This window comes from Hyla sarda, chromosome 12 (assembly GCF_029499605.1).
Source record: "Hyla sarda isolate aHylSar1 chromosome 12, aHylSar1.hap1, whole genome shotgun sequence".
Classification (NCBI taxonomy): Eukaryota; Metazoa; Chordata; class Amphibia; order Anura; family Hylidae; genus Hyla; species Hyla sarda.
The window spans coordinates 71,518,696-71,533,786 of NC_079200.1; the positions used below are offsets into that span (position 1 = coordinate 71,518,696).

The 15,091-nt window shown below is 43.9% G+C and overlaps 1 protein-coding gene across 2 annotated transcripts; it reads right to left on the reverse strand.

The window, feature by feature from the left end:
* Window positions 1–1,371: 1,371 nt before the first annotated feature.
* Window positions 1,372–14,695, reverse strand: FKBP1A (FKBP prolyl isomerase 1A). 2 transcript variants are annotated; one of them, XM_056548687.1, is made up of 5 exons: window positions 14,554–14,695; window positions 11,002–11,049; window positions 3,499–3,611; window positions 3,237–3,390; window positions 1,372–1,857 (listed from the first exon to the last, which is right to left on the reverse strand). In XM_056548687.1, the coding sequence occupies exons 1-4, from the start codon at window positions 14,588–14,590 to the stop codon at window positions 3,262–3,264; spliced, it is 327 nt and encodes a 108-aa protein (XP_056404662.1). In that variant the 5' UTR covers window positions 14,591–14,695; the 3' UTR covers window positions 1,372–1,857; window positions 3,237–3,261. The 2 variants fall into 2 exon arrangements, with proteins under 2 accessions (XP_056404662.1, XP_056404663.1); XM_056548688.1 differs by lacking the exon at window positions 14,554–14,695 and adding an exon at window positions 11,839–11,882.
* Between the last annotated feature and the right edge of the window lie 396 nt (window positions 14,696–15,091).

Below are 15,091 nucleotides of genomic sequence, written 5' to 3' on the forward strand. Positions count from 1 at the left end.
CACCTCAGGCATTTGACACCCCTTCCCGTTCTTCTGCTCTGCCGGCTCCGATCCCTGACTCTCTAGGGATAAAGAGCTCCTTATTCTCTCATTTACTTGGGAAGTTGATGGCACCTCTCTGGCAAAGGGGACATAGCTGACCTAATCCAATCCCTAATAAAACCGTGGAAATAACTGCATATTTAAAAATGTGACCCACATAAATCACTAGTAGAAAAAAAAAATGACAAAGCTCATCCTGCATATTCCTCAAAGTATGGCCAATCTTCCTTCATGACATTAAACAGGAGCTACATAGGGAATTCTTATCTACACTTGCAAGGTTAGTAGGACCTGACCAGAAACACCGCTCCCAGTCAACCATAGTCAGTGCAGTATCCCACACGGGAGCGCCTCTCAGCCCCCCCCCCCCATCTCTTCTACAAGCTCACTGTAACACTGCTGCATGACAAGGCCACATGGCACCGCAGGAGACCCTCTAAGTACACAGTATCCCGGACCCACCAGAAAAAGTCATTTTTGAGATGAGAGCCCCGGCTGACTATTCTTTCTTTCTTTGTGCGCCTTAACAAAAAACAGTATCCTGCCCCAGAACAGAACTGGGGGGGAAGGGGCAGATTGTCCTTTTTTCCAAACTTTTCTTTTTACCTATTTCCTGTCCTGAGGAAGGAGAAGGACACTCTCTCTAAAGGTGCTGTCATAGGGAGATAGGAAAAACAAAATTCCAGAGCTGAAACTATGTAAGAATGAAAGGCCCGCTTCCCACTGTGATCAAAAGAACTTTTTTGTTGTTTTTTTGCTGGTTTACATCCCAAATTGTGTGTGCAGATAGCCTGAAGGTAAAAATACAATCTTTAGCCAGCAGTGGAAGCGGATCATGAAATATGCAAAGTTTATGAGGTCAAAATATTTCTATATAAAAGGGAAGTGGAGGACTCCTTTGCCGATAAGAGTTATATAGATTTTGTAAAAGGCTATAGTGGTGTCATAGTTCCTCTAGCAATATTAATGCCCTGGCAACTTCCTCTATTTATAAGACTAATAACCAATACTAAAAAACCACAAATAGCTGCACAAACCTACAGCTGCAGCCCCAACCATAGCTATAACAATGTTCAGAGCCCCCTGCGCTGCAGATCTATTGCTGAGGAGACACTGGAACAGCCTGAAACTACTGAAAAGTGACCAGATCTGAGCAAGCCCAATGCAGCCTACGCCAAGTGATTCCCCCAATATATCTTGGCTTACAGAATGCATTTGCACCCAGTAGAACTGCACACACCAGTAATTAACATAAGGCATCATCTTTTAGATCTTATACAGGGGAAACATTCTTTATTGTGATGTTAGAGCAGAGACACGAGACCTCCATAGATAGAGAAAAGCTCTTTAATGTGATTGTGTGAGGTGGGGGCTGCATGCGGTACAGACGAGACAGAACCCTGCCACGAAAAGGAAAAAGCAGACGTGGCACTAAAGAGCTGGAATGACATTTGGCAGGCTCTGCAATGCAGGGTAGACAGCTCCGGAATGGTCAGAGGGTACATTGCAAGCGCTGTCCTCATCCCTCCAGTGCATTCGCTGGACTGGCATCAGGGGCATCTTCAGCAGGTGATCAAAAATACTAACAAACATTACTCCCTTATAAGAGCTCTGACGTTACCGGCTCAGAGGGGAGAGTGACTGGCGCAGCCATCTTAACCCTTTCATAAACTGCATCCAATGGGATTGCTTAGTAATGCCCAGAGTAGGAAGGCAAGAAGGCAGCATGTGGAGGTGTGTAGGGTAATAGGGTCAGGCTTTGTGTCCACTGTGTTCTGCACTCTGTTCACACGGCAGTAGAGTCATCGGGCGCACCTTGAAGAGGACCAGAAAAGAATGTCAGAATATGAGGGTTGGGGGGTGGTAGAGAAGTTGTACCTCAGCAAATTGGAAGATCATGCTGAAGTTCCAACCATTTGTGTGTTTACTACCCATCTAATCACACAGAAATTAAAAAGGTATACGTACAGAAAAAATAAATCTACATCTAAGATTTAGAATTTTACTGCAGTGCCACGCTCACTATTCTGCTGGTGAAGTCACTGTGTACCTACATTAGTTATGATGTACTGATCCAGAGTTACATACTGTACAGTGGTCCCCCGACATACGATTGTTTCAACATACCATGGCCTCTCAGAGGGCCATCACAAAAACTGCTATCCGGCAGCGCTGACTGCTTCAGCTACCGCTGGATAGCCGTTTAATCTGCCCCGCTCAATCATACTCACATGTCCCTGCCGCTCCGGCCCGTCAGTTCGCCGCTCCTCTGCTGCCGCATCACTACGTCGCCGCTGCCCTATGCAGTCACTCTCCGTTATCACGTCGCTGCTCACGCCGCCCATTCCTCCAATAGAGGTGGCATGAACGGCAATGTGATGACTGCGACAGAGCAGGGCAGCGGCGACATAGTGATACGGCAACAGAGGAGCGACGAACTGATGGGTCAGAGCGGAGGGGACATGAGTATGATTGAGCATCTGTATGTATGTGTCTCCATGTATAGTGTAAGTGTTCAACATACAAGGGTTTCAACATACGATGGCCCGCATGAAACCAATTACCATTGTATGTTGAGGGACCACTGTATTATACTCCAGAGCTGTACTCTGTCTTACTCACCTGCTTGTTCAGTATTTGCAGAGAGCTTGCTGAGATTAAAGGAGAACTCCAGAATACAAAAATTATCCTCCATACTGCCGGCAGTAAAAAAATAAATAGATACATACCTTCCTCCGGTAACCCGCTAAGGCCTCCGCCACGATCCTCTTCCTGGTTGCCGGCGAGTCATTGTGCACTCAGCCAATCAGTGGCCGCAGCGAAGTCCCGACTCAGCCTACCGCCGGCGGAGACCGGAGCCGGTTAGCGGAGGCCCCGGGGAGCGAAGGAAGGTATGTACATGTTTGTTTATTTTTTTTTTTTTACTGCCAGCAGTATGGGGGACAATTTTTGTATTCTGGAGTTCTTCTTTAATGGTATTTTGAGATGGATCAACTTTACACTGCACAATGTATAAATCTGATCTAGGTAATATTACTTGCCTACCGCATTACAGATGCAGTCTATGACTGTTTCCAATAGCAGACTTAACAGTGAATGGAGCTCTGAATGGTGGACAAAAACGTACTTGCTATAAAAAAAAAAAAAAAAAAAAAATAGCTAATTTCATGCATTGTCTATGGCACATTACGTACCCACACTCTAGGGTCAGGGTGACCCTCACTCCAGTCGTAACAACTGCACATCAAAGATAAGGGTGGCATTAGGAGGGATGATGCCAGGGTGACCTGTGAGGCCATATGCGTAATCTGGGGTGCAAGTCAGACGTGCTCTTTCACCCACACTCATCTGTAAAATGGAAAGCAAAGCATTAAGTCTGCAGGGAATACTGTATTCAGCTCCTCATGCCAACACTAGTTTAAATAGGAGAGCAAAGGATGGATTGGTGCCCCTCACCTGTGCCACGCCTTCCTCCCATCCGCGGATCACCTCATTCCTTCCAACGCAGAAACAGAAGGGCTTATTCCTGTCACGAGAAGAGTCAAACTTCCTTCCATCTTGAAGATACCCTGAAACAGGGAGAGATGTCTTGAGAAACTGGTACAGCGATCTGTTTCACTTCCACTACCTACTGCAAGATCTAAGAGCAAATGAGCACAAAAAACTGCTACAAGGAATTTACATCCGCAAGACTGGGACCCCTGCCATTCTAGTGAATACAAAGGTAATCACTATAGGGGGATATCCTGTACATAGAGATCACCTGAAGCATGGGATGTCTGGGTCTTACAGGCCATTTAACCGGTTGCCGAATAAGGACGAGCCTGCATCATACCGGCCGGCGACATGCGGAGATTGCAGCGGCAGACTATTAACTCTTTAGATCGCCGCTGTCAAAGTTGACAGCAGCATCTAAACGGGCATTTAAACCATCCCTGGTGGTCCAGTGGGGTGGATTGCCCCCCAGCAGTGCGATCGCAGGGGGGGGGCGATCCACTTCTAAGGTAGCCGGAGGACTTACCTCTCCTCCTTTGCCGGCTTTTGCCCTGAGAATGATAAAGCCTGGGGGGAAACACATTAACCCCTTCCTTATTAAAAGTTTAAATCACCCCCCTCTTCCCAAATTCTATATAAAAAAATATGTAACCATAGTAAAAATAAACATATGTGGTATCGCTGCGTGCGTAAATGTCCGAACTATAAAAATATATTGTTAATTAAATTATTTATATTGTTAATTAATTATTGTTAATTAAATTATGGGCAAAAAAATTCCAAAGTCCCAAATAGCGTATTTTTGCTCACTTTTTATATCATGAAAAAAATTAATAAAAAAAGCGATCAATAAGTGATCAATACAAAAATGGTAATGCTAAAAACTTTAGATCACTGTGCAAAAAATGAGCCCTCATACCGCCCCGTAGACGTAAAAATAAAAAAAGTTATAGGGGTCAGAAGATGACAATTTTAAACGTATTAATTTTCGTGCATGTAGTTATGATTTTTTCCAGAAGTACGACAAAATCAAACCTATATACCGTATAACACGCATTTTTTTAGGCTACATTTTTTTACCTAAAGTCTCTGCGTGTTATACGCCAATAAGCCGCTGCAGTTCAATGATTTAAAGTGGGCGCTTTAAATCAATGAACTGCAGCGGCTTTTGCAGGTCCAGAGACCTGCCGTCACTGCCCGATTCTCTGCCCCTGCCTATCCTGGGGTCCAGAGACTGCCAGTGCCGCTGCCCCATTGCCTCCCTCATCCCCGGATTTTCTAACCCCGCAGAAGCCCCCAGGAAAGGCAGGGGGAGAGAGGCCGTCGCTGCCCGCTTCTCTCCCCCTGCCTTTCCTGGGGTCTAGAGCCCTGCTGCCGCCGCATAGCGACGGCGCAGGGGACGCCACACCGGATCCAGAAGCAGCGCTGACCCGACCCCCGGCAACAGGTAATTATAAAACCGGGGATGGGGGAGGCAATGGGGCAGCGGTCCCAACAGCCAGGGGGAGAGAAGCGGCGGCAGCAGTGCTCTAGACCCCAGGAAAGGCAGGGGAGAGAAGCGGGCAGTGACGGCCTCTCTCCCCCTGCCTTTCCTGGGGGCTTCTGCGGAGTCAGAAACAGTATCGGGGTATACACATGCACACACACACACACTCATTTTACCAAGGATTTCTGGGGAAAATTTTTTTTTTACCCAAATATCCTTGGTAAAATGAGGGTGCGTGTTATAGGCCGGTGCGTGGTACACCCCGATAAATACGGTAAGTATGGTATCATTTTAACCATATGGACCTACAGAATAAAGATAAGGTGTCATTTTTACCAAAAAAATTTACTGCGTAGAAACGGAAGCCCCCAAAGTTTACAAAATTGTGTTTTTTTCTTCAATTTTGTCGCACAATTATAATTTTTTTGGGGTTTTGCCGTAGATTTTGGGGTAAAATGACTGATGTCATTACAAAGTAGAATTGGTGACGCAAAAAATAAGCCATCATATGGATTTTTAGGTGCAAAATGTAAAGAATTATGATTTTTAAAAGTAAGGAGGAAAAAATGAAAGTGAAAAAACGGAAAAACCCTGCGTCCTTAAGAGGTTAAATGAAGCAAATGGATAAACCAACACAGTTTAAGGGTGCGTTCCCACCTGGTGTATACGCAGCGTATTTGACGCTGCGCAAAATTTACAGCAGCAGCGGAAAATACGCTGCGTATTCCTTGCTCACTATACACACAGGGCTTTCCAGCGGCAGACCTATGTGTGCAGTGAGTTTTGGAGGCGGAGCCGCGCGTCACAGTCATGTCGGCGCACGGCCCCGCCTCCAAAACTCACTACACACATAGGGCTGCCGCCGGAAAGCCCTGTGTGTATAGTGAGCGTAAATACGCAGCGTATCCTGCTGCTGCCATAAATTTTGCGCAGTGTCAAATACGCTGCGTATATGCTAGGTGGGAACGCACCCTAAAGGGTGGGGGGTCCATCTTAAAGGTGAAGGGACTGCATTGCACAGATTTTTTTTTTTTAGTTTTTGCCCATTGCCACTCCTCACCTAGCCACACTAACTTGATGGAGATCAGCAGCAATATGAGCAGCCATACAGCCCATGAGAGTTTTTAGTCTCCTATTGAGAGCATGGATCATCCCCTCTAATGCTGAAAGGGACTTGGGGGTCTAATGAAAAATCTAATTTCAGTAGAAATCTGGTACTTGGATGCTATTAACTATATCATCTTGCTATTCAATTATGTCAGAAAACTATTAGTAAATCCCCTGCCCCCCACATGCCCAATCGGCCCTGTTTTTGGTTATTTATTTAAAGTGCACCAATGTCGGCAATACATATCAGACATAAAAGGGGTACTCCAGTGGAAAACTTTTTTTTTTTTTTTTTTTTTTTTTTAAATCAACTGGTGCCAGAAAGTTAAAACAGATTTGTAAATTACTTCTATTAAAAAAAATCTTAATCCTTCCAGTCCTTATCAGCTGCTGTATGCTCCACAGGAAGTACTTTTCTTTTTGAATTTCCTTTCTGTTTGACAACAGTGCTCTCTGCTGACACAGTGCTCTCTGGATAGGTTTGCTATGGGGATTTGCTCCTACTCTGGACAGTTCCTAAAATGGACAGAGGTGTCACCAGAGAGCACTGTGGTCAGACAGAAAGGAAATTCAAAAAGAAAAGAACTTCCTGTGGAGCAAATAACAGCTACTAAGTACTGGAAGGATTAAGATTTTTTTAATAGAAGTAATTTACAACTTTTACAACTTTCTGGCCCCAGTTGATAAAAAAAAAAAAAATTATAAAAATATTTTCCAGTGGAGTACCCCTTTAACAATCCATGCCATTTTCACAATACAGTGACCCCCCGACTTACAATGGCCCTGACATATGATCAAATCGACATACGATGCTTTTTTATGTCGGGGCCATCGCATTAAGTGCTATCCGGCAGCGCCAAATGCTTAAGCTGCTGCCGGATAGCAGCTTAATGTTCCCCGTGTGGTGCGGTATTACTTACCCCTCCATGATGCTCCGGGGTGCCCTTCGGGTCCAGCACTGGACTTCCGGTGTCTTCTCTGCCCTCTCCGATGACGTCAATACGCTGCTGCGCACGTCATCCAATAGGAATGGCGTACGCAGTGGCGTAATGACGTCGCTACGCAGGCCCAGTAAGGCCTTGCGGAAGACAGCGGAGGACCGGAGAAGACAGTGGAGAGCCCAGCGGAGGCCCGGGATCACCATCGGGAGCGGCGGGGACGGGTGAGTACAGCTTCCTATACTTTACATTGCACGAATCCCTCAACATACGATGGATTCAACAAATGATGGCTCGTTTGGAACGAATTACCATCGTATGTTGAGGGACCACTGTATGTGCTTGCTGCCAGTAAATGGAAGTATTCTCCTTTAAGCCTAGAAACCCAAGACTGCTTACAGCTGGTGGTTTGTAACAATTGTATCACAAACCTCTTTCCTGTCCTGACAATTTTTTACAAAGTATCAGGTGAAATGTATCAGCCTAAAGACTTCGTTAGGCACAGGATTGTCTAGACTAGTGTTTCCCATCCACTATGCCTCCAGCTGTTGCAAAACTACAACTCCCAGCATGCCCGGACAGCCTTTGGCTGTCCGGGCATGCTGGGAGTTGTAGTTTTGCATTAGCTGGAGGGACACTGGTTGGGAAACAATAGTCTAGACCGAATTCACTTTTAGCAAACCCTCAGCTGTGAGAAGTACAAGGCCTGTGCAGTTGTGTAGCAGCAGTAGCTGAAAAAAAATGAATAGCTCTCGAACCCATTGGAAATGAAAACAAGAATGGACACAAAAAAAAAAAAGGACAAATCCTTTATGACAGGAAGAGAAGCAGGCGAGACTGCAGGAAGCACACGGCTCCTGACATCCTATGCTGGGAAAGCTCTGCATGAAAGAGACAAAAGAAGTAGATGATTCTGAAGTAACACAAGATGACTTCTACCAGACTATAAGTGATAGGAGATCACTAAGGAAGTACAGCACTCTGCTATCTCCGCCAAACTCACAAAAGTGAGTGGCAGCATGCATTTTCAACCCATTGGGAGGACAAAGGACCTTTGTGATTGGTAGGCATCCCAGCACTCTGATTCCTACCCATCACAAAGCCACCACGCCCCCTCCATTCATGTCTATAGGAGGCGTGACAGCTAAGTACTATAAGTCACACCCCTCCTATAGACATGAGCAGAGGGGGCGTAGGGTGACATCACGAACAAGGAAGCTGCAAGCTTCCGTGTTCTGGATGCCGCAGATACCATCACAGAGATCGCGGTGGTTCACAGCAGCGGGACCCCCGTGATCAGACATCTTATCCCCTAGCCTTTGGATAGCGGATAAGATGTTTTCCAGTGGAGTACCCCTTTAAAATGTGGGGAGAATGAAGCAAAAGATTTGAAAAAAAACTTTGCTTTACTATGTTAAAGAGTACTTATCATAAACTAAACTGCCCCTAATCCCTGAGTCTAACTGACACTATCCCTGCATTAATTGTCCTTAAAAGCCCCTTTTTGTACCCGATTTCTTTTCTTCTTTACTGCTCCTTCTGCTGGCCTGGTGTGAGGGAGGAAGGGGGAGTGGCCTGGCAGGCGCAACATCATGTGAAGCTGCCTGGGCTCACTTTTGCCCTTCTTCCTGTGCAGCATTTATAACGGCTTTTATCTAGAATAATGCATAGGAAGACCTCGATGAAAGCAGGGAAGGGAAGGCAGACCCAATGCTTGTGGAGCGCTGGAGCTTGTGTAGCGCTACGAGCACAGCGCTCGCTCTCGTCTGTCTGACAGGCGGGGAGCTGTGCTTCTCACATGTCCCGGCTGCACTATGAAATTTTCGACTCATGCCAGGCCAGCACAAGTCCTAAATCTATAGCCGGTCAGGTAGGGAGACCCCTAATGGTCACTTTTTCAACTTAAAAATAGAAAGGAAGAACATTTTTAAACACATTCAAATGGAAAGTTGATCAGAATACTTCAATCTATAAAATATAAACAAAGAATTTTGGTGAGAGGTACTCTTAAATAGAGTAAATTAAATTAAATCTTAAATTAAATCTTTTGACCCCTATAACTTTTTTGAGTGAGGGATAATTTTTTTATGCTGTGATCTGTAATTTTTATTGGTACCGTTTTGGTATTGATCTGACTATCATTGCTTTTCACTCTATTATTTCGGGAGCCCCAGCCATACACCCTTAAGGACCCATGACGTACCGGTACGTCATGAGTCCGCTCCCGTTCTATAACGCGGGGCCTCTAACAATGGCCGGGACCCATGGCTAATAGCGCACGGCACTGATCGCGGTGCCGCGCGCTATTAACCCTTTAGACGCGTCTAAAGTGAAAGTAAATCATTGCTGGTTAGCTCAGGGGGCTGTTCGGGATGTCTGCCGAATGACTGCCTTATGACTGCTCAGTGCCTGAGATCCAGGCATGAGCAGTCAAGCAGCAGAATCATTGATCAATGTTTTCCTATGAGAAACCATTGATCAATGTAAAAGATCAGTGTGTGCAGTGTTATACCCACCTATGGGAGCTATAACACTGCAAAACAAAAAGTGAAGAAAGATCATTTAACCCCTTAACCTAATAAAAGATCACCCCAAATAAAAATTAACATATGTTGTATCTCCACGTGCGGAAATGTCCGAATTATAAAACTATATTGTTAATTAAACCGCTCGGTCAATGGCGCGCGCGCAAAAAAATTCCAACGTCCAAAATAGTGTATTTTTTGGTCACTTTTTATATCATGAAAAGATGAATAAAAAGCGATCAATAAGTCCTATCAATGCAAAAATGGTAACGCTAAAAACTTCAGATCACAGCGCAAAAATTAAGTCCTCATACCTCATACACAGAAAAATAAAAAAGTTATAGGGGTCAGAAGATGACAATTTTAAACGTATTAATTTTCCTGCATGTAGTTATGATTTTTTCCAGAAGTACGACAAAATCAAACCTATATAAGTAGGGTATCATTTTAATCGTATGGACCTACAGAATAATGATAAGGTGTCATTTTTTACCGAAAAATGTACTACGTAGAAACGGAAGCCCCCAAAAGTTACAAAATGGCATTTTTTTTTCAATTTTGTCTCACAATGATTTTTTTTTCTGTTCCGCCGTAGATTTTTGGATAAAATGACTGACGTCATTACAAAGTAAAATTGGTGGCACAAAAAATAAGCCATCATATGGATTTTTAGGTGCAAAATTGAAAGAGTTATGATTTTTTTAAAGTAAGGAGGAAAAAACAAAAATGCAAAAACCCCGGGTCATTAAGGGGTTAAATGCACCATGATATATTAAAAGGGGTATTCCAGGAAAAAAATTATATATATATACTGGCTCCAGAAAGTTAAACAGATTTGTAAATTACTTCTATTAAAAAATCTTAATTCTTCCAGTAGTTATCAGCTGCTGAAGTTGAGTTGTTCTTCTCTGTCTGATAACAGTGCTCTCTGCTGACGCCTCTGTCTGTCTCAGGAAGTGTCCATAGAAGTGGTTTCCTATGGGGATTTTCTTTTACTTTGAACAGTTCCTGAGACAGACATATGTCAGCAGAGATCACAGTTGTCAGACAGAAAATAACCAATCAACTTCAGTAGCTGATAACTACTGGAAGGATTAAGATATTTTAATAGAAGTAATTTACAAATCTGTTTAACTTTCTGGAGCCAGTTGATTTAAAAAATAAATAAATAAAAATATATATATATGTTTTCCAGTGGAGTACCCCTTTAACACGTCATGGAGCATTAAGAGGTTAAAACAAATTGGATTCAGGATATCTGCGTGTAATGATCATCACAAAGAAAAAGCACAGTGTGAACAGCATCAATACCACAGACTGACAGGGGGCACTTATACACAAGCATAGATCTGCTTTTCCCATCCCACAGTACACTATCAACTAGACCCAAGTGGAAGAGAAGACTTACCGTCATAGTGCACCACAGCTTTCTGACCCTTCTTTGGGTAGGTCTGTCCTGAGGAGGAAAGAGGACATGGTCATTATCCAAGCACGAGGCAACATATGTCTACTGATATAAAACATACATACAGGGGTTGGACAAAGGAATAAAGTATCCTAAGAAGAGTACAAGTAATAAGATCTATCAACATAGCAGGAGGTGGTTGTGGGAGTCCCTGGCGGGGGTTGTCCAAAAGACCTGACTTGCGGGAGCGGCGCTGCACCGGGAGAAATGGACGTAGGCAGTAGATGTGTGGAAACTGTTTTTATTCGCCGAAGTGCGGGTAGTACAAAGGCAAACAGGTTTTCACAGAGATCTTTGTAGGCTGGACAACGCATTTCGAGAGGGGATTCCTCTCTTCAGGGACCTGACGAGGAGCGGAATACCCTCTCGAAACGCGTTGTCCAGCCTACAAAGATCTCTGTGAAAACCTGTTTGCCTTTGTACTAGCCGCACTTCGGCGAATAAAAACAGTTTCCACACATCTACTGCCTACCGCTCCCGCAAATTGGATCTTTGGGACAACCCCCGCCAGGGACTCCCGTAACCACCTCCTGCTACGTTCTCGACCGCTGCCTGCGGTACCAACGACCAGCGGCTCCCGGACCGTGCCGCATTTTTCTACAAAACACTAAACAGAGTTGTGAATTCGGGTAGAAAAACAGACATGGCGCACATCTACCATCTTGTATAATGATCTGATTGCAGATCACTAAACAGAGTTGTGCCTGCCGACAGCACAACCCCACAAGGTAAGCGGCATTTCATATTTTCCTCCATCCACAGAATTGAACATAAACCTACTGCAGGCTGTCTCTCTGTCTTTTCTCATCCCCCTGCTACAAGATCTATCAACAGAGATATAAAGAGGTGCAGCCGGTGATGGCAGGTAAGGAAGAGTTCAGCATTGTAACATGACAAAAAATAAAACATTCCTATTTTTATCACTAGTACATTACTTAGCCTATAATATTTCTAATTTCTCTTGTGTATTCAACTCCAGATCTGTACTCACTATTCTGCTGGTGAGGTCACTGTGTACATACATTATATTACTTATCCTGTACTGATCCTGAGTTATATCCTGTATTATACCCCAGAGCTGTACTCACTATTCTGCTGGTGGAGTCACTGTGTACATACATTACATTACTTATCCTGTACTGATCCTGAGTTATATCCTGTATTATACTCCAGAGCTGTACTCACTATTCTGCTGGTGGAGTCACTGTGTACATACATTACATTACTTATCCTGTACTGATCCTGAGTTATATCCTGTATTATACTCCAGAGCTGTACTCACTATTCTGCTGGTGGGGGTCACTGTGTACATACATTATATTACTTATCCTGTACTGATCCTGAGTTACATCCTGTATTATACTACAGAGCTATACTCACTATTCTGCTGGTGGGGTCACTGTGTACATACATTACATTACTTATCCTGTACTGATCCTGAGTTATATCCTGTATTGTACACCAGAGCTGTACTCACTATTCTGCTGGTGGAGTCACTGTGTACATACATTACATTACTTATCCTGTGCTGATCCTGAGTTATATCCTGTATTATACTCCAGAGCTGTACTCACTATTCTGCTGGTGATGTCACTGTGTACATACATTATATTACTTATCCTCTACTGATCCTGAGTTATATCCTGTATTATTCTCCAGATCTGTACTCACTATTCTGCTGGTGGAGTCACTGTGTACATACATTACATAACTTATCCTGTACTGATCCTGCGTTACATCCTGCATTATACTACAGAGCTGTACTCACTATTCTGCTGGTGGAGTCACTGTGTACATACATTACATTACTTATCCTGTATTATACTCCAGAGCTGTACTCACTATTCTGCTGGTGGAGTCACTGTGTACATACATTACATTACTTATCCTGTACTGATCCTGAGTTACATCCTGTATTATACTCCAGAGCTGTACTCACTATTCTGCTGGTGAGGTCACTGTGTACATACATTATATTACTGATCCTGTACTGATCCTGAGTTATATCCTGTATTATACTCCAGAGCTGTACTCACTATTCTGCTGGTGGAGTCAGTGTTTATACATTACATTACTTATCCTGTACTGATCCTGAGTTATATCCGGTATTATACCCCAGAGCTGTACTCACTATTCTGCTGGTGAGATCACTGTGTACATACATTACATTACTTATCCTGTACTGATCCTGAGTTATATCCTGTAATATACTCCAGAGCTGTACTCACTATTCTGCTGGTGGGGTCACTGTGTACATACATTATATTACTTATCCTGTACTGATCCTGAGTTACATCCTGTATTATACTACAGAGCTATACTCACTATTCTGCTGGTGGGGTCACTGTGTACATACATTACATTACTTATCCTGTACTGATCCTGAGTTATATCCTGTATTGTACACCAGAGCTGTACTCACTATTCTGCTGGTGGAGTCACTGTGTACATACATTACATTACTTATCCTGTGCTGATCCTGAGTTATATCCTGTATTATACTCCAGAGCTGTACTCACTATTCTGCTGGTGATGTCACTGTGTACATACATTATATTACTTATCCTCTACTGATCCTGAGTTATATCCTGTATTATTCTCCAGATCTGTACTCACTATTCTGCTGGTGAGGTCACTGTGTACATACATTACATAACTTATCCTGTACTGATCCTGCGTTACATCCTGCATTATACTACAGAGCTGTACTCACTATTCTGCTGGTGGAGTCACTGTGTACATACATTACATTACTTATCCTGTATTATACTCCAGAGCTGTACTCACTATTCTGCTGGTGGAGTCACTGTGTACATACATTACATTACTTATCCTGTACTGATCCTGAGTTACATCCTGTATTATACTCCAGAGCTGTACTCACTATTCTGCTGGTGAGGTCACTGTGTACATACATTATATTACTGATCCTGTACTGATCCTGAGTTATATCCTGTATTATACTCCAGAGCTGTACTCACTATTCTGCTGGTGGAGTCAGTGTTTATACATTACATTACTTATCCTGTACTGATCCTGAGTTATATCCGGTATTATACCCCAGAGCTGTACTCACTATTCTGCTGGTGAGATCACTGTGTACATACATTACATTACTTATCCTGTACTGATCCTGAGTTATATCCTGTAATATACTCCAGAGCTGTACTCACTATTCTGCTGGTGAGGTCACTGTGTACATACATTACATTACTTATCCTGTACTGATCCTGAGTTATATCCTGTAATATACTCCAGAGCTGCACTCACTATTCTGCTGGTAGTGTGTACATACATCTTACTCGTGTATAATTCTCACACAAATTTACAACCCCCCCCAGTTTACCGTCCTGTATAATGTGCACTGCCCCTCCTCCACCACACTCCTCACAGTGTGCTACAGAACATCCATTAGTATGAACCCCTCCACCCGCACGGATTTCCCCGCGGTCACATGACATCTACCCCCACCCTTTAAGGTACAGCGTATATTACCGTCCCCGGGGCAGATAGAATCCACAGTCACTCCCATACTGGTCACCGTTACACACAGCTCACACGGAGGACAAGCCGCCGACGCGCAGGGATGCGAGAAAAACGTCGTGACGTACCCAACAGGAGGGACGTCCTTCTAGAGGTTTTTCTCATTGGTTGTTGTGCGCGCATCGCTCTCGTGACGTCACGACGCCAGCTCCTTCGTCAGACGCTTTTGCTTGTTAGGAAGGGACTGTGACATTCGCGGCGGCCATATTTAACGCTGGCACATTTGCTCTTTCTGCGGCTACAGCCTAGAGGCTGAGGGTGGGGTTCCAGGTTTATAAATGGCAGCATGCCTGAGACGGGAGGAGGGTGTAGTAAATAGTCATGTGACTTGGGGCCCATGAAAGAGCCCTTTGTTGTTGTAACAATGTATTCGGTATGAGGAAGAAATGGGCATCTCTCTTGGCCCTTTATAAGACATGCTGGGGGGTATAGTATTACATACAAAGAACTGAGAATGCCTGTTGCAAGAGTTTATATCAGTTTGTCAGTG